Consider the following 24,089-nt stretch of genomic DNA (forward strand, 5'->3'; position numbering starts at 1 on the left):
AAAAAAAAAAAAAAAAAAAAAAATCAGTACAAAAAAATTGTGGATATCCTGTCATACTTAATGTAATGCTTAATTTCCCCTACCAGAGGAAGCATAATAAAGACCTCTTGTGACAAATATAAAAGGTGCTGTTTTCAGACTGTGACATTTTTACAACAGTCAGATAACCTTTCGGAGTAGTATGTAGAAACAAAGCTTGCTGTATATTCTGTATTTCTAGTCAGTACCCAAATCCGATACAATACTCTGCTTGGTAAATACCTAACTACATATTAATTAAATGAAAAGGAATTTTAAAAACTTTTTTAAACATAATAACAGACAGAAAAATTCCAAGAGCAGTACAAAAAAAGAAAAAGAAAATCCCATATACCTTCCACCCAGACCCCTCAAATGTGATTATATTGCAGTCACATTTGCTATATCCTTTTCTCTTATCTCCCTCTCTCCACACACATACTGGAGCGCGTGCACACATACACATATATTGTAAATATACATACTCATATTTCCCCAAAACAAGGATATTCTCATAAATAAACACAACACACCTATCAAAACCAGTAAATTAAGAATGATTCAATGCTTCAGACCCTTTTTAAATTTTAGCAATTATTCTAATCATGTTCTTCAAAGAGAAAAGAAAAATCCCGCATACGCATTGCGTCCAGCTGGCACGTCTCCTTAGTCACCCGGAGTCTGGAACAGTTCCTCAGTCTTTGTCTTTCACAACTTTGACATTTTTTTAAAATACAGGGCGGTCACTTTGTAGAATGTCCTTCAGTTTGGGTTTGTCTGATGTTTCCTCTTGATTACATTCAGAATATGCATTTTTTGGCAAGAGTCTCACAGAAGTGGTATTGTTTTTCTCAGTACACATCAAGAGGCACAAAATGCTGATTTGTTCCCTTAATGGTTATGTTAACTTTAAGCATTTGATTAGGAGTCTGCCAGGTTTCTCCACTATTTTTCCCTTATAATTTATAAGGATCTTATGGGGAGGAAAGTAATTTTTCTTTAATTAAAGCAATACTGGCATGAGAGAGATGTTTTTAAACATACAAAATGCAGGAAAATATAAATGAATCAAGACTAATTAACAAAATAACTACATTTAAAAAAATTAGAGTACATTTAAAGCATCGTGTACTTATTTTTTAATCATATGATATATACTATTTTTAATAATGGTCTTAATATTTCTTTTTCTATAGAGACCAAGTCTGGCTGAAAGAAATAAATTTGTGATAAGTGAAAATAAAAACCCAATGAGTCATAACAATCAATGTATGTGAAAATGTTGAATAGAATGTTTACTTTGGAAAGGCTGTAAGATTTACTGAAATGTTTCCAACCAGTGGCTTCCCCATCAATCCCTCTCACAGGCTGTTGCCATCATGTCTAATGAGCCAGTGGACATAGGGGCACGGGTGTACAGGAAGTAAAATTAAAAAACAAAATATGATAAAATAATAAATAAATTAAAAATTAAAATATTAAAAATAATATAAAAAGATTCTGAGTTTTGTGAATCCTTGAAGAAATGGTCAAATGGATGTGAATCTGGAACTGGAGAAAGGCAGAGATGAGAAACAATTCTATAGATTAAATCCTGATAAAGATAAATACTGCCGTCAGAAGGAGTTTCGACACATAGTTGTGGCAGATGCCGGGTGAGGCACATTTTTACCCAGCCTTAACTAAAGATGAAGCACACTATCAATGAGTTGAACTTGGACTCAAAATTGTTTAAAAAGAACACACAGTTGTGAATACAATGACATATTCCTTTATTTTCACATACACTCTAGCTAAAAGAATAAGAGTACACATCAACAAAAAATCGAAATGAGGCTTTGGCTGAAAAACATGCATTTGACAAATCATGTTAATAGCCAGAAAAGAATAAAGTTAGTTTTGTAAACTTCCATTTCATTTGATTCAGACAGAAACACAGCATGAGTTTTAACAGTAACAAGAAAATCGTTTGAAATCTTTTATTGTGGGAAAACATTAACATCTTTCTCAAAGAAAAGTCTTAAAAAGTGACCCAACAGAAAAATCTGGAAAAATCAAGAAGATTAAATGCTGGACCACTTGGAGCAACATTCTTTCAATCATACTTGCAGAATGCTTCTTTGTGTTCCTGGGATGAACAAGATTGTCATGTCTCCAACAACAGTAAACTGATGTTCCTTGGAATAAAAGACAGTCTCTACCTTTAAAAATATACGCCTTCTTTGAGGAAATTCTTATGCCTAATAGCTTTTTTATATTCTGGACAATTAAATGGATTCAGGTCATAAATTATGAAATAGCACTACATGAGGTAAGCAGCCTAAAAGCATTTGTAATGTATGTACACATTCAATATGAAAATCTTTTATTTACATTTTTACCTGGCATTCAATTTTTAAAAATTCAGTCTCTCATGCCATTGTGGTGTTTTTCAAATGATACCTTCAAGTCAATGACTTCTTTCGGCTGCAATAAAGAAGATATGGCAAGAAAAATGCTGCAGTGCCATCTTCTGGAAGGACATTCAAGAAATCCCTTAGTTCTAGTTCCACGGCAACAACTGACAGTGTTTCTGTTTGCAGGAAAGAATATCTGAGTTAGAACTGAAAGTCTGTCTTTCATCCAATTCTCTTATCACTCAACCAATTAGAAGCTAGTGCAGGTAAGATAAGGTTATAACCACAAAAGAAAAAAAAAGTCTCTTAAATCCACAGAACACTTTATGGTTTTACAACTTCTTATTTATTCTTTCTAAAATCCTTTGAAGTTTATTACACATTAGCCCCAAAATTTGGATTTACTATTTCATTGCTGGGTTATTACATTATTTTTTAATTTCTATGACCCTCTAAAGAAAAATACAATCATTTGAGTATTATTTTTCATGTTAGAACTGTCCTGCAGCTCATTTATAAAGATTGTCTGCTAGGATAGGAAATATTATGAATTGTTGGATATCAGTTCCTCTCTATTATGAGATTTTCATGTTATTAATAAGCACAAATCTGTTTTCATGACTATTTACCATTTTTCCCAAGCTGCAACATAATGTGCTCTAGTGAACATTTTAAATGTTAAGGAATTTAGTAAACATTTTTGTAAAGATAACTATGCAATTTTAGGATTCTATTGCTTCTTGATATATACACGCTGCCCTCTGCTGGGAAGAGAAGGTGGTGTTATGTAAGAACAATGTTCCCAAGAAACATACAGAGGGTGCCAAAAAAATGTATGTACATTTTAAGAAAGGAAAAAACTATTAAAACTGTAATACTCAATATATACTGATAACTAAAGATGGCTACAAGTCACGTTTGACTTCTGCAATTACAAGGGGTGCTCAAAGTGGTTACCATCAGCTTCCAGACACTTCTGATTATGGCAAACTACCACTTGAGCAATGCTGATCAAAGTGTCCACTTGTATACATTTTTTTGGCTCCCCGATACTTCAGTGCCACTCCTTGTGTGATGTCGCATGCCCACCACTTACTCAATTTGCTGAGTGACTGAAATATAAAATCTCCTGCTCTGGTGTATGTGCATCCATTGAAAGTCACCTGTCCAATACTCAGCAACCTAATCACCCTTTCTTTACACAAAGGAACGACACATGCTTGTTGCTAAACAGTTAATGAACGGAGCAGTAGTGATGTATGGGAAAGACCACTAGCTCTGGGATCAGATAGATTTGGGCAGGCATCAGGTTTTTCTACCTACTGTCTGGGTGAGTTTAAGAAAGTCACTTGACCTCCTAAGCCCAAGTTTCCTCATCGATAAAGCAGTGGTAACCATCTGCTAGTTTCCAGAGTCCTTTGAGAATTAAAATACAATGATGTATAGCTGACATAAAACAGAACCTTAATAATAACTACTAACTAGTTTCAAAACCCATGTGAAAAGCATGCATTACCAATGCTTTCCTATGCAACCAGTTTATTTAGCCTAAATGTGGAGCTTATACGTAATATCCTAGATACAAAAAAACTGAGCTGGGGGCCAATGCAGAGCAGTTACGGAGCCAACAAAAATCTTGCCACTGCTCAGTTCTCCTCTTCTGCCAACAAGTAAGGGGCTAATACAGATTATAACTCCAAGAACAAGGTCGATTTCTTAAATCCTTACAGCACTTTAAATCCTCCAGCATGCCTACAAAATACTCATCAAATGTTAAAAACAGTTATTTCTGGCTGGTGGGGTTTTAAATGACTTTTTAAACTTTATTTTTGTAATTTACTATGAGAATTTTTAATAATAAGCACAATTATCACAAAAATAACAACAAATAAATATTGCCTTGAAAGAAACAAGCTAACTACTAACCCCAGTTTCAATGGCATTAGTGCAATGGTTCTCAACCAGTATGATTTTGCCCCTCAGGGGACATCTGGTGATGTCTGGAGACATTTTTTTCTTGTTGTTATAACTGGAACAGTGTTACAGGTATTTTGTGGGTAGAGGCCAGGGATACTGTTCAACATCCCAAAATGTACAGGAGATACATACACACATGCGCACGCGCGCACGCACACACACACAAATTATTTGGTCCAAAATGTCAGAAGTGTCAAGGTTGAGAAACACTGCATTAGAGATAAGAAACCCAAGCTCCTAAGCATATTATTTATGTCCTTGACCTTCATCTTCAACCCTACCACCTTGCAATTTTGACTAAGGTTTTACTCTAGAGTTAACCCTGAACTTCTCCTTTGTCCCAGGATATTAAAAAAATGGCTTGTGTCAGGTCACTCAGCCAGTAGCAGACCTGGACTCAGTTCCAATTCTCCAGAATCTAGTCCTGTCTCTTCCTGGTGTACTACAGCTACCGACAGAAAGACCTCCCTTGAAAACGGACCTGAAGTTACGTATTCAGATTCTCCCCTTAGAAGTCAATTAATAGCTACAGAATGCTTTCTATAGAGGCATACTGCTGGTAAGGGGGATGTGGCATGAAAAATGGTTAAAACACTTGACCAGTTCTTGAGGTACCACAGTCTAACAAAGATAACTCACACACAGCACTTAGTCCCATGAGCCACACACATGTGTGTGCACACATAAACATATTTTGAAGATACAGAAAAATGGAACATTTGCAGGAATAACTACGGGTAAGCGAGGGGTAGAGAGTTTGTGGATGTGGAACAGAAAAGGATGAAGAAAGAGTCTTGAGCAAGATAATGGAGTTGCTGAGGTGTGAAGATGTGGGACGTCTGCACTGGAAAGTGACCCACCAACAAAAATGATCAGTTCAAGGTTATGTGATAAACTTGATGCAAGTGGGGCCAGGCAATCAAACCTGACACTTCATACTTCTGAAAACCAAAAAATCACTCGGAGATGGGCAGAACAAAAACTTAGTATAAAGCCACCTCCTCCCAATCATAAATGTCTAACTTTACTTAAATGGGGATCTTCAGAAAAATACCCTCCAACGGCCACTGGCTCTGCCTAACACTTTTTTTTTTATTTACTTTTTATTTTTTTAATTTTTTTTAGCTGAGCCATCCTGCCACCTTTTGACAGCTCAGCGGCTGCTCAGCTTGGGCTGGGACTCGAACCGCTGTTGCGAGCTCTTAACCAACTGAGCCACTTGGCCGGCCCCAGCCTCACACTTTAAAAAGCACTTGCCTCCCCTGGAAAATTCAATTCCAACACTATCAACTTCTAGTATTCTATGCACACTGAATCAATATAACCATACCTTTCGTCATCGGGCCAACAATTAATTAACAAGAGTAGAGAACTTAATAACCATATAACCTCTCAAGATTTACAAATTATTATGAATTATGAAAATTCAAGTAACTACCTATGCTGTAAATACTGCATAATTTAGAGACACTCAACTTTTAAATCCTTGAGAACCTTGTCCTTCCTCAATACTTGCTTATAATTTGATTAATACTGGTAATCATGTTAATTTCCTACATGAAATAAATTAAGCACTGAGATCACTAATAAAAATGTAATCATTTTAATAGCTATTCAAATTTTTTAAATACTGAGGTTATGAATTTCTATGACTGTGATAACTTTTAAAGTGTTTGAAAAGATGAACTTAAAAGCATCAACTCTGTAGCTACAAGAGATAAATATCAAATGTGACGGGGAAGAGCGTATAAATGCTGAAAATAAGCTCCAGGTGGTTCTGCAAAGACCTTCTTCACCTCACTTGATAATCATATGAAAAAACTAGAGAAAGCACGGCTTCAGCAAATTATGGAAACGAAAACAAAGACACAATTATTAATAAATTTATAATCAAGCTAAAATGATCATTTACCTTTTAATGATGACAGGTAAAGTTGGTATTTTTCTCCACCACATTTTATTCTCTGACAAAGTTCAGGCAGCAGTTTTTTCCACCACAAAGTCTATCTTAGGAAAAAATGAATACATTTTAAGTTTGATGCATTTTACATTCAGATTACAAACAAGAATAAGAAGATCATGCAGGGCAAAAATACATCATTTTGGTTAAGGCAGCAAACTTTGTTATAATGGAGGATAAATGAGCAGCCAGTCTTCTGCTTAAACTATAACATAAATGTCGGATTTGTAACTTGAAAAATCTAATAAGTATACTGTACATAAATACATGGCTATTTTCAAGAAGCCACATAGATACATCCTGTATCATCTCTTAGACGGCAGGAAGAAAGAACAAAGAAAGTACTAAAGTCTAAAACTCCAATTTCTAAACTAAAGACCATATATAGCCCAGAAAAATATTTTCCCATCATACATTATGTTCCCCAAATATTCAGGTAATAGGCCACTTCATCTTCAAACAGGATTTTTAATGACAATAACCTACTATCACCATACACTTTAATAGCCTCTAACAGTACTAAAACACATAACAGATTAAAAATACATGCTCATTTGACCCACACAGCCCTGTGAGGTTGGACTGGCATAATTTGTCCCCATTTTGCAGATAGGGTAACAAGATGATCAAATCTGATTATCACTGATCAAGTCTAAAAAAATGTAATCTGAAAAGCGTACCCGATTTTCTTCTTTCAGTTCATGATTGGCATATGGAATGATGGCCTCTGGGCACCTCTCTAGCAGTGTGTCTATACACTGTTCATACTCTTTCAAACGCGTCTGACACAGAACCTGGACACTGAGGCCAGCAACACTGTCTTCTGAGAGTGGCTCCAAGAACGGAACAATGGAAGCTATGTCAAATGAAGGACCACATATAAGAGACTATGAACAGAAAAGTAAAATGTTATGGAATGAGGCACCCAAAAAACTAAAGCACGGCATACAGAATACCATTTTTTAAAAAGACTAAACTTCACTTGCAAAAAATATAAAATAAGAAAAGAATGAAATGTTAGAGCACATGCATATGATATTTAGTATGTCTAAGTGGACTGAAGTATTAAATAATATTTAAACCAACTCTAGTTAAAGAATAACAATCTGTTTAATAGAAAGCAATCATTTGTAAAATAACATGATTTTGTTTGCTTTGGATAGACTGCAAATTAAAACTAATGGGAATGCTTTAGGACTCTATCCTAAGGAAATAATCAATTTTGGGGTCAAAGAGTTATGTCCAATGATGTTCATCCCAAGAGTGCTTATAATACTGAAAAACTAAAAGCAACCTAGATGTTAAACAAAAAAGGTTGAGTAAATAAATTATGGTACATTCATATGATGGAATATTATATAACCATCAATACTGTTTTCAAAGGCTACTTAATGACAAAATGCTCATGATAAAATAACAAGTAAAAAAAAAATCTCAATGCAAAATTATATTCAGAGCATGATCAGTTTTGTAAAAATTACACAGGTACATACACATATAGAAATGCCTTTGGAAGAACACAGAATTTGAAACTCAAATTTTTGAGAGATCAACTCAATAAATGGGAGGACAAAACCTACGTTTTGTTTTCTTTTTCATACTTCCCTGTATTTTCCAAAGTTTCTATAATAACCATGTACTACATATGTAACCAAAAAATAAAACTTAACATTCAAGAAAACTAAAACACTTGTTAAGAACCTAAAAATTTGTATCAATACTATTTGCCACAAGCTGAATAACAGGTATTTCAGTATTCAGAGTTGTAACCAATATTTTACTTTTAAGCATTTAAACTATAAATACAGGTGACCCTTAGCAATGCAGATTTGAACTGCATGGGTCCCCTTATACGAAGATATTTTCAGTTGACCTATGCAGTTCAAACCCGAGTTGCTCAAGGGTCAATAGGCAGTTGGAATCCACATACACTGAAGGCTGACTTAATTTATATGTGGATTTTCCACTGCATGGGCAGTTGGTGCCCCTAACCCCCGCGTCGTTCAAGGGTCAACTTGTACTACTACCAAAATAATCTCTGCTTTTCCTTTCTTCTGGATAAAGATGAGAAGATCATACACTGATTTTCTTCTTCCTGTATCCTTTCTGCTACAGCTTCTCAGGCTCATAGGTGGATATGGAATGTGAACTACCCATTTATAGTGAGCACGATTATTCTATTCCAAATGTCTACCAAGGAACGGCGAGGAGAATAAGGTTGGTCCTTTTCATTCCTGCAAGTCTAATAATCACCTTCATCTGAATCATTTCCGTACAATAAGATAGCAAACATGAAACAAGTTGATAATCTGCCACTCACAGGATCTCCCAACATGGAAAAAATAAATAAACACAGATTATTTCTACATTCAAGATCTTGATTCATCGGGACAATGGGCTGGGCAGGAAGGAGCAAGGCCTGGGTAACCCAAACCAGGGTGAAAATGAAACTAGTCAAAGCTTGGTACACAATGGATTAATTACCCATGAACTTTAACTTAGTTTTGGGCATATCATCAAGAAGTTTACAAATAAGAAACACCAGACAACACATATTACTGAATAAAAAAATGGTTCAAAGGTTACTGCTATTCTTTACAGTATGCTTAATGTTGCCTGCTTCCTAGCAGAGTGCTCCTTTCTGTTTTCTTCAGTATTGGAAATGGTCTCATCTCCACCCCCAGTACGTATACTCTTTACTCCCTTCCCTGATGTAGATCTCTCACACTCAGCTGCCTCTGCAGGGCTGGGATCCAGACTTCTCTGTCTTCTGTACCCATAGCCACAGCTGCAGCTCTAAAGACAGGTGGCTGCCAGGACATGGGGAGGGGGAGGAGAACCATGATGATTTGGGCCAAGGGCAGGGCATTTGCTAGTTACTGTGTCATTTCAAATAGCAGGTTTTTGACATGTAAATGATTTATAGATTGTTTTAATTTTTGCACCAATACACTACCACAGTGTCTGAGGACAAGAGACAGAGACTCACATTAAATCGGCTTGGTGATGGAGGGGCAGAGAGGAGGCATAAAATTTTAAGAAACTCTCCAGGTGATTCTGAACCTCCCTAACCCTCTAAGGGAGGACCAAATGAGATCCTTTTGTTTCTTGAGAGTTATTTTTTCTTAATGACTAAGACTAATTAACCCACAGATAATCTTGAAAGAACTGTATTTAGGAAAATGACTTAGAAAAGTTTAGGCCAACCATATTTCTATTCTTTCACAACAAAGATTCCCAGAAAGAACCTACCCTGTTAAAATTTTTTAAATGAATTTTAAGTTATACTTTTTCAAGCAATGATCACAAATACGCTTTGACGTTTATAAGATGGAATTTAACAGCACTTATTATAATTACGATTTGAAATACGTAATTAGTACATACGAGGTCTGACAAGTTCACAAACTTGTTGCAATGCTTTTGCTAACCTTTTTTGATATCAGAGGGATTCATTATGAATTTGTACCAACTGGACAAACAGTTAACCAAGTGGAAGTGCTGAAAAGGCTGCGTGAAAAAGTTAGACGACCTGAATTGTTTGCCAACAATTCATGGCTCTTGCATCACAATGAGCCAGCTCACACGGCACTGTCTGTGAGGGAGTTTTTAGCCAGTCAACAAATAACTTGTATTAGAATACCCTCCCTAATCACCTGATCTGGCCCCCAGTGACTTCTTTCTTTACCTGACGACAAAGGAAATATTGAGAGGAAGACATTTTGATGACATTCAGGACATCAAGGGTAATATGACGGCAGCTCTGATGGCCACTCCAGAAAAAGTGCCAAAATTGCTTTGAAGGGTGGACTAGGTGCTGGCGTCAGTGCATAGCTTCTCAAGGAGAGTACTTCAAAGGTGATTGTAGCGATATTCAGCAATGAGTTACGTAGCATTTTTTCTAGGATGAGTTCGCAAACTTAATTGTCAGACCTTGTATGTGCCGGGACAGTGAAACCCTGCCTGCACTATCCCATGCTGTACACCACATTTACAACGTGTGCTCGAGGACTAGTTGTGGAATGAACCAATCTGAGGCTCAGTAGCCTCTGTACCTTAAGGGTACTAGAGATAAGAACCAACGACAATCTTCTTTGGTGATTTTAAGAATGTTAAGTAACTCTGTTTCTAGAGACAACACAGGCTTTCCAGGGGCTGTCTAAGCAATATGGTCTATTAGCTTCCCTCTCTGACTCCCAGCCCCAATCTGACATTTTGGTTTCTATAAAGCCACACTTACACCTGTTCCCAGTGAAAATCCAGAGTTGCAAACTCAAAAACCTAATGAGGCCTAAGAGATGGTGAAAATGAATGAAAGCAGTTGGGTGAAAGGAAAATGGATGCCCTACACTCAGTGTCTGGACCAGGATGACATCAGGATGAGAACTGTGGCAGGCAGGGCGGCAGGAGCACGGCCCAAGCAGAGTCGCTTGGCTCCAACCCACGGGTCTCGGGCAGTGAGGGCCCAAGGTTACCAGTTCTGCTGAATTTTTCAAGAGAAACTGGAAACTCAGAATTCTTAATTTGAAATCTCACTTTTTATACGTTGGCAGCTACACTAGGCAGACCAAATAAAATCGATTTGGGGGTTCTAGCTTGTACTTGGGCCACTGAACTACATTAAACAAAATCACATCCACACCTAGCCCAGCCTGGTCCATCAAGTCAAACGTGGACCTCATTTCTCAGTTCCAGTCAAAACACTGACATGGTCAGAATTCTTGCAGGATGATCTACATTCTCTGATCATACTTCTTATTTTTTAAAAAAAAATCCTTTTCAAGAGCCAGATAAAATGGCTACCTTGACCTATTTCCTATAAAACAGACAGCAGTGGTTGGGTTGGGTTAGGTTAGAGGCCAGAAATGTTCGAGTGAACACTAAAAAACCCCTGCATCATATCAATAAAAACAATGCTATACATTCACCATACTTGCACTTCATAACGTGTTTTTTTTTAAGCACATCTGAAAACTGTTTTCAAGGCAAGACAGTCAAGGGACTTGGTGCTGCTCACTCATTTGCTGGTAACGAAGCCAGTCTTCCTGAAAAGCAGTTTCAGGCAGAGACAGCAATTCCATCCAGCACTCCTGAGTATGCCTACCTATGGATTTTGTACCCCCAAATTATACCCTCTAGATTAACACAACACCTGAGGTCTTACCAAATTTATATCCTACATTAAATTGCAATGGGCATATTCATAAGAAAATAACATTTTTATTTACCTGTAATTTGAAGAGATCCTCTGCATAATTTTTGTCAGCTAAGGAATCCGATGATATTAAGATATTAACCCATGGGTAGATTAAGCCATAATGACTACAGGCGTTTATCTAAAATGCAAAAGTAATTTATTATAAACAAAATACAACAAAACAAGAAGCTCTTCATCCATTCCAAAAAGAGCAAGCAATCGCTAATCTTCTGCTACATCATACAATAGAAGTATTTAATTTTCTGGAAATAAGAAGGAAAGTCTTTTAGAATCTATTCCCTGGGAGAAAGTTTTGCCTTGCCGCGTCTCACTGAACAAATCTGCACTAAATATTTCCTAGTATTTTACATTTTAACATATTCCAAGGAGGCACTTTCTAGCAAAAAGAGCAACGGTGTTTTTAAGCTACAAGTGAATGGTAATACTGGAAATCATTTTTATTTCTACTACTTTCCTTGGGAGGCAAAATGTCTTCCATAAATAAATTCTCAAGATAATTCCCATAAAGCCTCCCTTATTCAAGAAGTTGCTGACATTTCCAGTGAACCCACGTTGGCTGTGGCATCCATGAGAGGCAAAGGAGCTGGCAGGGAGGGAGCAGGGAGGGTGAAGGCCGTGGTGAGGGCTGCCCCACGGGCCACAGAACAGCCCTGTGTGTGCGGCTGTCGGGAAGTGGGTTCGGATAACGAAGTCTCTCCCACAAGCCTTCTGCAGGTCCTCGCCCATCAGGGAGGTCTGCAGAGGTCTCTTTTCTAGTGTTCTACTTCATGACCATCCCCTGAGGATGCAGACATGTTCTGGGGAAAGCCCCTTCCCCCATGCTTTGGCTACTGAGGTACCATTGCAAGCAAGTACTACAGGAGCAGGAGGGGTGTTCCTCAGAATATCCAATTATTTAAAATGTGGGCAACTCATGGACAAGTTTCAAGTGTATTTTTAACTCCTGCTTTAAAAAGGTATCTGGTAGTATAAATTAGGTTTGACTCAAAGCCATTAAAAATAAGAAGGCACATTATTGTAATGTGTAAGTACAAGTTTAATTTAGTGTATTATTCCATTGTCTTACCAGGTCCTCTGATGTTCGCAACGGTATGGTGTCAGGGGGCTGCCGCTTAGATAATCTCCAGATGTATTGTGACATGAGCTTGAAAAAGAGTTTCTGGAGTAGCACATCCGGGAGACATGCTACCAGCTGAGCCTCCCAAAAGTCTACCAAGAGCTGCGGGATCATATCATCATCCTTACCACAAAGCACCTTAATTGAAAACAGGAAAACAAGCCCCATATCCCAAGTCAGTACAGTACTGACTGAGTTCCAGCTGGTCTGATAGCACTCCATTGTGTGGGCTGCGCATTTAATAATTTAACATTAGCGTTAGTGCTATAGCAAAACAAGTCTGGACATTTTAACAGGAAAAAGATTCTAGTTTGCATGAATGAGATTTTTCTAGATACGTTCTTTCAATCTGTAATTTTATACACTGGTTATGCCTAAGTCTGTTTTTTCAATAAACAAATGAAAACTCACTTCTCTCATTCTGGTCCCCCCCATCCCCCCAATTTATCAGGCGAGCCAGAACAATGAACAAAGTGACAAACCTTAAAGAAAGAATCTGCTTCTTCAATTCCAATTTTGTTGTTCTTCTGTAAGCCCAGGACTGAAGCCACGAGCAATCCTGGCTGAGTCTCCTTCAGGTGAACTGCAAGTTCAGTTGGAACACTCCGTCCCTTCTTCTGTTGAATCAATAGCCGAGGTTCCAGAATAAAGCCACATACCAACTTCATCTTAAGATAAAAAGAAATTTAGGAACAAAATGTACATTGCGTTCATCTTGGAAATACGTGCTAGTGCATTCAAGATTCATGGCTAAGCTTTTAATAATTTACTTTAATCTCAGTGTTTTCCTTAACTATAAAGACCAATTCTCACTCTAAGAAGAGCACCATTGTTAATTGTCTTCATAGAAGTTATTAATACTTAATAAAGCATCAAGATGTCCTGTTTTTGTAGAGCTTTAAATTTAGGTGTGCTTGATTTAACAACACTAGACCTTGAGTTTTTTTCAAAATTATGAAAAGAAAATTCATCCTTCTAGAATTGTAGTCTTCAAAGCAAAGGATACCTCAATGCTGACTTGCTCCTTTCATCCTAATAAATGTGCCATTTGTACAGCAACCAAGTACTCCAGCTCTTCTTGTTTCGGAAACCAAAGCCATACTGTGGGTATCTGACCACAGGTGGGCAATACAACAACAGCGTAGGTGCACAGGATCTGGAGCCAGATGATCTGCTTCAAATCCTGGCTCTCTACTCACTAGCAGGGTGACGTTGGACAAGTCATTTAACTTTCCTTTGTCTTAGTTCCCTCATCTATAGAACAGGTATAATAACAGAATCTACCTTATAGCATTGCTGCAAGAATTAGAGAACATATGCAAGGGGCTTAGAATTGGCCTGGGATAATACATGCTCAGTTAATGTCACTTGTTAATTCCTTCCACTAATGATTAACATCTTTGGCTCATGCCCCCAAATGGCCTCTCTTCCAAGGGAACGCTACCTTTTCTTTGATACACCATTCAAATGCCCAATCTTTAATAAAGTCACTTGTGATTTTCCCAGTGCAGGCTAGTTCTGCAACTGCTGGCCTCTTACAGCTCACACTGAATATCCCACCTCCTCTCCCTGAATACACATCGCTCTGTCCTGTTTTCAGTGCACACACCAGTCCCTCACGCCAGATCACTGTGGGCTCGGGACAGAGCCTATAGAGTCCCCATGCTCTGAACATGCCCGCTTTGATACCCACTGCTGCCACTGATCATTCTTATTTCTTTTTCATTTGCCAGATCCAAAGCCCAAGAACTTCCACTTTGGGTCACTTCCTTTCTAATATCAAGTCTATTTTCCTTTACAGCGAGGTAAAAACGAGCTAGACAGAAGCCAGAGGAAAGCTCAACACCTCAGGAGTGGCAGGTCCTAATTCAGCCGGCTCTTATAGCAGGCAGGGCACCATACCTCGGAATAGCTTTTCATTTCATGTTGGTACATGTCAAGATCTCCCATTTTCAGAGCCATTGCTGCCTTGGTCAATGTCACTAAGACTGAAGAAAACCCAGACGTATCCAGCTTCCTTAGATAGCTTATGGCAGTTAGAGGGTTAATATTCTTCATGGAAGGACTACAGAGAACGTGGGGCAACTGCTTCGGCTCAGCCACCTGAAACATCTGAACCACTCGTGCTGCTAATTCCTTTGGGAAGCATGGACAAAAAACGAAAGGTCCGTCAGCCAACAGAAAGCAACAAAATCAGGAAAAAGGAATAACAAAGACACAAAGTTAAGATACAACATTCCAATTAAAATAAAATTGTAGCATTATGTTTTGATTTAAAAAGACAGAGTTGATGGTAATAATGTGGGAGACCTGGGATGACTCTTTGCTGAGTTAAAATGAAGAAAAAGCAGTGAAAATATGTACCAAATTGTGGCCATCATTTCTAACATGAGTAAGAGTTCAGAAGAAAGAACTAAATATTGGATTAAATTACACTCAAAAATCCATTATAAAAAGTTACAGCTTAGTACAAAATATACTTAATGAGGAAGCTTATGAGAAAATTCCATTTCTCTCAAAACCTTAAAACATTTAGTATCACAATATCTAACTTTGTATATTTTGTAATTCGACTCTTTAAAAATACACAGGGGTTAAAAATAATCCTTAATAATGTGTTAAGGTCACGGGGCCAGGATTTCATAAGTGAAGCTTTGGACCCTTGGACGATGGGGTGGCTAGGGTTGTGGAAAGGCTAGCAGATGAGAAGGAAGGCAAGGCCCACATCCTGTTATTGTTCTAAAGACATGCCACTGTCATACTGAGCAGGTCACGTGACCACAGTGGACCACATTTCCCTGTCTATATAATGAGAAGGTATGATAAGATGAGAATAAGCTCTTTTCTAAGCTATAACTCTATAATTATTAATGAAGAAAGGGGCACATTAGTTACCTTTTTAGAAAAAGAATATATTACCCTAGAAAAATATTTGAAACTTGACTTCTAAATAGTATTATATAAAATAAATTGCTAAAATGAAAAGTTAAAAATATTAGACATAAATGAATAGAAAACTATACTCACTTCACTTAATTCTTCATCCAGGTTTTCATAAAGTGAATGACTAATGTAAAAGATTAATCCCCTCTCATATTTCTGTGATCCATCCTCTGCTACCCAGTCCACTCGGGCCAAAACTTCAGCCATAGACAATCCAGACATCTTATAGTATGGCAAGGCAAGGTGGGAATACTGGGTGTCAAGCCTGCAAAAAAGGAAGCAAAAACCCCTCAGATTTGTCATTTTTAAGCCTGGATATCTAAAACATTTGATAATAAGACAGATCATGCTTTCTAGATGATATAAATCTCAAAATATTTTTCTACTGTCATCATCAGTAGTTGGAACAAACTCCTCAGTCTTATTCTGCAAAGTCATTCTAAATAATGTAGTTGCTTTTGCTCGCTTGTCATAAAAATAATTAAATGAATTTTATTTTCATAATGTGGCTCTAAAATAATAGTGTTTACAGGTAGGAAAAGTCTGTTTTATTAATTTAAAATCATTCCCATGGGTCAAGTAAGCCTCTGAAACAATCATATACAAAAAAATTGTTAAGTATCATTCTCAGAAATAAAAATTACTATTCATACTAGTGTCCTTCTCTGACATCATAAAAGCATCAACTACTGAGATTAAAATCACAGACTGTCCAACTGGTGTCTTCCCCTTAAAGCCAATAGGCAATAAACTACTAATTTGGCTGTCTCAGGGATTTTCACTGGTCATGCCTGTCCCCAACCCAAGGCCTGAAAAGAAACTTCAAATTCCTAAATTAAGTGGTGGGAGACTTAGAACTCGAGACTCACTCCTCATCTAATAAACCGTAACTCCTTGAAGGCAGGAAACAGGTTACATTCATCTTTGTAACTCTAAGCTTAACATTAATACCTGGCACATAGCGTGTGCTCAACAAACGCTTGCAGAATAAATGAATAAGTGAAGCACCTCCCCTAATGTGTACCCCCATTTATCAGGTAACTATCAGAGATAGAAAAGCTAGTAGGTACACCAAGAGCTCAGGATGATTCTCTAACAAGTTTCCAAGGAGCATCACCAACCTGCTGTAGCAGTCTCCCAGGTGCCCACAGCTTTCTTTAAATGCTTCTAAAAGCTCCGCTTTTTCTGCAGGTTCCAGCTGACTGGCGTCCATCAGGGCAGCTCTCACTAACAGGTGAGCCTCGCTCAGAAGGTGGATGCAGCTCTGGGTTTTTGCAGTCTTGTAGGTATTACTGTAGTCTACCTAAACCAAGAAAGGCAAACAGCTAATGCTGCAGTGGAAAGACTCTCCAAAGTTTCCCCGTTCTCAGAAATATCTGTAAATTTTGTTATTGGGTTGTCAGAAAAGTCATGACGCATTTTTGCAACGAAAAACATAGAAAAAATACGTCATGACTTTTCCGACAACCCAATAGTAAAGTTAATGTCTGTGTGCATTAAATCCTAAAAAATAAGAAGCAGTTATTTATCATTCTGCTAGGGTTTAGCTAACGTGTCCTTGCCCCCCACAATTTATGAGCCAGTTTAATACATACGTGATTGTAAACACTCCCTTGAAACAGTACTAATCAGAAGGTACAAATAATACTGTAATACTAATAATACTGTTAATTTAGCAATAATTTGATCACAGTTTGATAAAGCTAATGAACATATCTGAAATAGTTAACTTTTTTAAAAAAAGTTCTAGGATTTAAATCTTTCTCAAATTCAGACTGAGTATCCCTTTATTTTAGTTTCAATTGGTGAATTCAGGTTCTACTACATCTATTTCTATAACTCGCAGTGGGCTTATAAAAATTATCACTAGCTATCTTAGTCAATCTGTATTTTCAGACTCCAGCAGGCAAATCATCTAGATGAAGTCTAAGACTTTCAATTAGGCAAAACTAAAAATACAGAGAAAACTGACATAATAATCAGCAAAAAATGACAGGGACATGCAGGCAAAACCTTGACCTGATGATCACAACGCCACCACCGAGGGGCAGACAGAGAGCATGCACTGCCAATGTGACACCCTGGGAAACACACCAAACACAATCTACCACTAGTGTGATATTCTGGCCAAGAAGAATACATAACCTGAATCTCATCAGGGATGAAAAAGGTGGAGGGGGAATATATGTTTTTCAAAAATGTTTATATCATAAAAAAGAGAAAGGCTATGAAAATATTCAGAATTAAAGGAGGCTAAAGACACATGACAATTAAAAATATTACCTGATGCTAGAGTGGGTCCTGGACCAGAGTGGGGGAAAATGCTATTCGACCATTATCAATTGAAACATGGAATATGAATCACAGACTAAAGTATTGTGTCAGTGTTAAATTTACTGAAGTGTATGACTACCTTATGGTTATGTAAGCAGATAGCCATATTTTTTTAGGAAACACACACTGAAATATTTAGTCGTACGCTATGATTTATGTAATTTACTTTCCAAAGGATCAAAAAAAAAGTGTGTGTGTGTGTGTGTGTGTGTACGTGTGTGTGTTTAGAAAGTGCAAGGGTGCAAAAAAAAAGAGCGAGAAGCAAAAGGGGTACAATGTTGACTGAGAGTGAACCTTTGTGGGGAATATACAGGTTTTATTTGTACTATTCTTATTCTTGCAACTTTTCTATAATTTTGAAATTACATATTTCAAAATAGTTAAAAAAAAATTGCCAGAAATGCGTTGTCAGCTGTCACTCTTAGAAAAGAAGAATGCCCACTCTGGGCTCCTACCCACAGGACAATGCTACCAGTGCTGCAGTGCCCTGGAACAATCTGCAAATAATTCGAGGGAGAGTGAGACAGAGATAAGTGATCTAAGATTTCTTTCAGCTCCATTTCATGGCTGTCTTTGCTAGGGCTCAAAGTAGAGGTCAAAGGCTCTTTATATTTAGACTGGTTAATCGATCCTCGTAGGAGGTGGGAATGAATTCAGGAGTCTTACTTTAGCGAAGGGAATTTCTACTGGCTCCTCAAATGTCAAGAGCTGGAAAAGGAGAAGGTGGAAAAAGACATACACTCCACTGTCAGACAGAGCTTGTAAGCTGGTAGGTGTAGCATTCTGAATGTATGATAATTAAAATCAGCTTGTGGCCATCAATTCCACTCTAAATTTCTACAAATAAGAATTAGAAGTCTGAAAGGAGTACCATTTCTCTGTACAGCTGCACTGGTGAGATCGTGTTCACAATATACAGATTCCACCCAGCCTCAGCTACAGGAGGTGTTTTGAGCTTATCACTGGTAGCTTTTCTAGAACTAAAAGCAAAACAAAGGACAAAACTGTAAGATAAGACGTATTATTAATAAATGGCAACTTTAAATGCTAAATATTTGATATCCCAAATAATAGAACTATGAAAATATTTTCATTTAGTAGTAACTTCACAATGAGTAGTACTTCACAATGCTGCACAGGCCTACAACATTTAATATTCTAGTTCTCATGAATCGATAAAGCAATCACTTCCAATTCAATCCACAAGCATTCTTAAATGGACAATAGGCTCAAAGAACAGGCAAGAGACCTCAAAAAAAGAACACTTGGGCTGTGCAAGTCCCCAAGCCCAGGAGCTCTCCTGCCTGCGACGTCCATGAGTCCAGCATAGTCTGTACCGCACATCTAAGCTGAGCTCCAGCAGAGCAACACTCAGAACACACACGGCCGCTGGGAGAACGCGACTCACAACTGCAAGTCTGCTTACAGCGCTTCCCTAATCTTGCTGTCACTGTGGGATGCATTTTCTTCCACAGTTTACAAACTTTTAAAATGCAGACCTTCAACCCAATGAATCTGCAAATAAATCGGAATTTAAAAACTCATTTGAAATACATAATGCTTTACAAATGTCAAACGTGGATGATTACAAGTTGTTTTTCCTCTTGCTAGAAGCTTTAAGGTCAGTCAGCCCACTCTGTGTACTCTCTAAGCAACCAGTTAACCAGTCAACATGTTTATTCCTGTAGGTGGAACAAAGCGCAGGCACAGGCAATTCCAAAAAGCAAAAACTTATGTTAAAAATTAAAACCAATGTTTGACTTGAAACGCACTTCATGTTTCTTCCACCCCAACAGCTTTCTTTCCTGACTAAATTTTCCATAGAGGAATGTTCAAGTTAGGTTGCATTCCCTACTGCTAAGTTCACAGTACAGAAAAGGTCAAACAGGAGCATAGTCTGGAATTGAGCATTCTAACCTAAACAACGTGACTGTAGAAAACTAAAGAGTCAACCAGAAATGAGTGCTATCAAATTGCAATTTTATTATTAGGTAAATCAGTACATATCTATATATCATGAAAGCGCTTTAAGGTAAGAAATGTATTGTGAATTTCTTTTGAATTGAAATACCAGAAAATAATCTTTGGATAAAAATGTAACCACTGAAAGGTCAAAGGAGAAAAATAAGTATAAGGAGACTTGTGGTTTGGATTAACGTCAGAGGCTCTAGTTTTCCTGTTAATTACACAGAAAAGCATGTCCTTTAACTTATCTAAAATTCTGGATTTTTATGAAAACTATTTTAAAATTCATTTTCTTCTACAGGTTCCAATGTCAATTATAAAGGATATTCTAGAGATCATTAAAACCTTTTTCTTCCTCTGGGGGTTGGAAGAAACACCATAGAAAATCCATCTGATCAAAGTTTTGACTAAAAAAAAACAAAAAAAAGATAAAGAAAGAAGCACACAAAATACACCAGCGGCAATTCACTCCAGGAACTTTGGCAGGGATGTCTTGGGGAGAGGGATGCTTACAGAAGCCTCTTGGGTGACTCTCTTCTCTCTGGAACGGCTTCAGGGTCTGCCTTAGTCAAAAGTATGATGTGGTTTTTAAAGTGACACATGGCTTTCAAGCCTATGAAAAGCTGTATTCTTAAAGCACAGACATCCATACTGACAGGTGGGCAAGCCTAGTAAAGGAAAAATCACAAATTTAACCAAGAAAAAGTACATGAATTTTAACCTTCAAACTTCTGGCTGTTTATTTGACAAAGTCTTTCCTGCTCCACCCCCAACCCTCCCAAAAAAACAACCTCAAATCTCTATTCTTATCAGAGTGAAGAGGTTATTCTATCTAACCTTATGTAACCAACTCTCTATTTCATATGTTCCTGCCAAAAAGCTACTCAGTATCCACCAACGGAATGAATGCAGACAATGGGTGCATCTCACAGCTGTGGGAACTCTCACGTGGCTCCAGGAGTGCAGCCGTGGGGTGGTGACCTGCACCAGGGAAATGCCCACTAACAGAGGGCTGATTTAAGGGTATGCCAAATGGAGTTTCTAGGCAGTTAGAAACTATAAAGGGACATTCTACTGCACAGAGAATATAAAACGGCTTCTTAGCAGATGGGTGTGTAGGATAGAAACGCCTGTATGTTCAGATGGCCCCTACCTCTTGCATCCTCAGGCATGAACACTGCCTAAAATGGCTGACAGGCTGCGGCGTGTCAGGTAAACTGGAGGAAACCCCTCCTGTCCCTGTAAGGGAGCATTAGTTCAACTAGAATAGATAAGAAAAGATACCAGGAAAACTCTTTCTGGGAGCTCACAGAGTGATGCTGTCAGGCCCATGCCCTCTCCACTAACACCATTTTGATTCAGAGGTCATCTTCCTTGTCCCTTTATACTAAGTCCTTGGGGAAATACCTCCATCTATTTTTTCACTCTTAAGAATAGTTAAGGTGGCCTTGGCTAGTGCTGAGGAGCTGGAATCTCAGAGCAACGGGAGATAAAGATAATGTGCACTTTGGACCAAACTCTGAGGTTGCAATCTTTCTCAAGACAGCACAGCTCCCAAAGCCGAGTCAGCAAGCAGGCTAACTGACTGTGTGCTCATTCAGGTGGCATCTCGGGTTTCAGAACAGTGGAGTCGCAGGGAACCGGGAGCCATGAGGTGTGATCCCCACTGTCCTTCCTCCTGTACTTCCAAGAGGACTGGTCTTACGAGCAGCACCCCCACCAGCTACCTACCGTACCTCCCTTCTCTCCCTTCCTCTCTCCCTTGTTCCTTCCCTCTGGTTTTATGAGGCTCTGAGACCTGGAATTATGATTTATTTTTAAATGTAGGTTGCTCCTACCTCAATCTATTACATACCCCTCACTTCACAATCACCATCTATGTAAGCCTATGTCTTTTCTGAGGTTTAAAAAAAAATGGCAGCGGCAAGGTGTGGGGAGAAAAGAGGAACAAAAAATCTGTTAGCTTTCAATTTTTACTAGGGAAATAACCTTTATTTTTAAAATAATCTCTTGCAGAGGCTGTATGTGCATCTTTAGATAGAAAGGCATGGGGGAAGCTGTGATTCTGATTTCCCAAGAGGCAGAAGGTAGGCAGTTAGCCTGGGCAGCAACAGAAAGCTACAAGTGGGCCGCAGCAAACAGAGTCACTGAGAAATGAGGTCACAGACAACGCTACCATGTATCATAATGTGGGTGACAGTAACAGTGAGAATCTAAGCCGCACTACACAGGGCTGACTGGTTAACACAACCACCATTACTGAACACTTATTTTTCCAGGAAACGGCATTCCAGGTACCTTTTTTATGACAGACATGAACTAACTTGTAAAATATAGGCCATCATAACGGTGGATTTTCCTTCCGCCTGCATCTTCATAACAAACATCCAGTCAAGTAGCTTATACTTTAGAGGTAAAATAGCATATGATGACTATCATATAAACAATCAGTATATTTTTCATAATAGAAATTCAAGGTCAGAAAATAGAGAATTTCATCATAAAACTGCCTATGTTTAGTTTGTGGTCAGGAGCTTACCAAAAATGAGGTTACTGATCTAACATATCTATTAATTCTTGGATTTAGACTACAGAAATACAAAAGGTAGTTGAAGGCTTGTAAAATGACAAAAGAATTATAGGCATATCTGGTAACAGTAATAAATAAATCATTTTAATGGACTTTATTCAGTTTTGTGTTTTTGAATATACTGATTTCTGAACTACTGTATTAATAGCTATATACAATTGCCACCAATATTTCCATTAAAAAAAGAATATAACTGTAGGATACTATAGTTGTGAAGTACTCTCTCTGAAGTTACACTGTATATTCTTTACCAAACTTTTAAAACTATGCACTATGCCTAAGTTCTGAGTGAAGTGTTCTCAAAGTAATCTTACACACCGTCATCTAAACCATGAACCACAAAATGCATACTATTTGACCTTCACACGTTCTAATACACAGAATGTTAAGATCTTTCCTGTTCGCACACAGACCCGAGAGCGAATTTGCAAGCATTCATATGTTCCCTTTATCTTCTGGTTTCACTGTAACCATAAACCAGTTCTGACCTTGATGGTGGAGTCCATGTCTGGGTCCTCCTCACGAGCTGCGGCCGCACTGCACCGCACCGTGAAACACTGCAGGTAGTTACTAAGGAAGAGGAGAGAGGCCACTGAGCAAGGTGGGAGCCAGGAAGTCACGCGTCCAGGGCTGGGAGGATTTCACAGGTCAACAGAGCAATGGCCCGGCTGGGGAAAGACTCAAGTATCTGTCAAATGCTGACTGCTTCTTAACAAGGAGAGCACCTCAAAATCCCTGTGGCCTGTTTTCAGAAACACATAGCTGGTCCCCGCCTTACCCCTGCTGAATCATAATCTCTAGGGGCTGAATCTAGGCATATGTGGCTCTGTTGTATACTCCTAATTAAGAACCATGGATCTGGGTCAATACCCTCATTTGACAGACAAAATGATGCCCCCAGGGTCAGCCCAAGGTACAGAGAGGTCACTATCAAAGCCAAGATCTGAACCCAAATGTCCTGACTGTCATCTCTATCCCACTCATCTGAGGATGACATTGATCCCGGATTACACTGAGCAACACACTGACATTATGCAAACACACATCCAATGGTAGAATTGATAATCAGAGGCTGAAGGAATCTTCAGAATTACCTACTCTAGCAACTTGTTTTAAAGATTAGGACATGGAAGGTTCATGATTGGTCCAAGGCCCCTTCTTTGGAGAATGGAGCCACTCCTCACACTCCTCTGTCTCTTTCCACTACCCCAGGCTGCTTCTGCACGCTAAGGCAACCCAGGGACCCCACAGTAAGCGCATGACAAATGCTTGGTGATGTGTAGATAATTCAACACTCCAATACTGACATTAAAAACAGTTAACTTAGAAACTGCTACAAAACCCATCTTGTAGTGAATTCACAGGAATGATTTTTAAAAACAAAAAGTGGGAGAAATAAAAATGAACTCTTAAAAAAAAAAGAGGACTAAAAGCAAACCTAACAATGACCTTGAGATAGGAGAAATACTTCTTTAACAGGAAAGGCATCCTGACATTGTTACATCTGGGAGACTTTGCACACATAAGAGGCCCAGTCAGGGCTCTCTCCACCTGTATGCTGGGGTTTCCAC

At 38.3% G+C, this 24,089-nt stretch overlaps 2 protein-coding genes across 8 annotated transcripts in view; one reads left to right on the forward strand and one right to left on the reverse strand.

Annotated features, from left to right (window-relative positions):
• The window catches only part of LOC109375356 (ceruloplasmin), a 63,413-nt gene extending 50,684 nt beyond the window's left edge, over window positions 1-12,729 (forward strand). The window contains exons 19-20 of one of the 4 annotated variants that reach the window (XM_019630710.1): window positions 8,467-8,568; window positions 12,639-12,729. In XM_019630710.1, coding sequence (XP_019486255.1) covers window positions 8,467-8,567 — 101 coding nt within the window. In that variant the 3' untranslated portion in view covers window position 8,568; window positions 12,639-12,729. Of the gene's footprint in view, window positions 1-1,214; window positions 1,517-1,945; window positions 2,391-7,049; window positions 7,635-8,466; window positions 8,569-12,638 lie in introns of those variants that run through there. The other 3 variants (XM_019630712.1, XM_019630714.1, XM_019630713.1) reach the window with 3 other exon arrangements.
• The window catches only part of HPS3 (HPS3 biogenesis of lysosomal organelles complex 2 subunit 1), a 37,106-nt gene continuing 15,350 nt past the window's right edge, over window positions 2,334-24,089 (reverse strand). For 2 of the 4 annotated variants that reach the window (XM_019630715.1, XM_019630716.1), the window contains exons 6-17: window positions 23,007-23,088; window positions 20,442-20,596; window positions 18,835-18,943; window positions 16,751-16,932; window positions 15,714-15,894; window positions 14,589-14,822; window positions 13,169-13,354; window positions 12,636-12,824; window positions 11,580-11,687; window positions 7,032-7,238; window positions 6,304-6,394; window positions 2,334-2,590 (exon numbers count right to left, since the gene is read on the reverse strand). In XM_019630715.1, the coding sequence (XP_019486260.1) occupies window positions 2,463-2,590; window positions 6,304-6,394; window positions 7,032-7,238; window positions 11,580-11,687; window positions 12,636-12,824; window positions 13,169-13,354; window positions 14,589-14,822; window positions 15,714-15,894; window positions 16,751-16,932; window positions 18,835-18,943; window positions 20,442-20,596; window positions 23,007-23,088 (1,852 nt within the window). In that variant the 3' untranslated portion in view covers window positions 2,334-2,462. Of the gene's footprint in view, window positions 2,591-6,303; window positions 6,399-7,031; window positions 7,239-11,579; window positions 11,688-12,635; window positions 12,825-13,168; window positions 13,355-14,588; window positions 14,823-15,713; window positions 15,895-16,750; window positions 16,933-18,834; window positions 18,944-20,441; window positions 20,597-23,006; window positions 23,089-24,089 lie in introns of those variants that run through there. The other 2 variants (XR_002122557.1, XM_019630717.1) reach the window with 2 other exon arrangements.

The sequence above is a fragment of the Hipposideros armiger genome, unplaced genomic scaffold, assembly GCF_001890085.2.
Source record: "Hipposideros armiger isolate ML-2016 unplaced genomic scaffold, ASM189008v1 scaffold_936, whole genome shotgun sequence".
Classification (NCBI taxonomy): domain Eukaryota; kingdom Metazoa; phylum Chordata; class Mammalia; order Chiroptera; family Hipposideridae; genus Hipposideros; species Hipposideros armiger.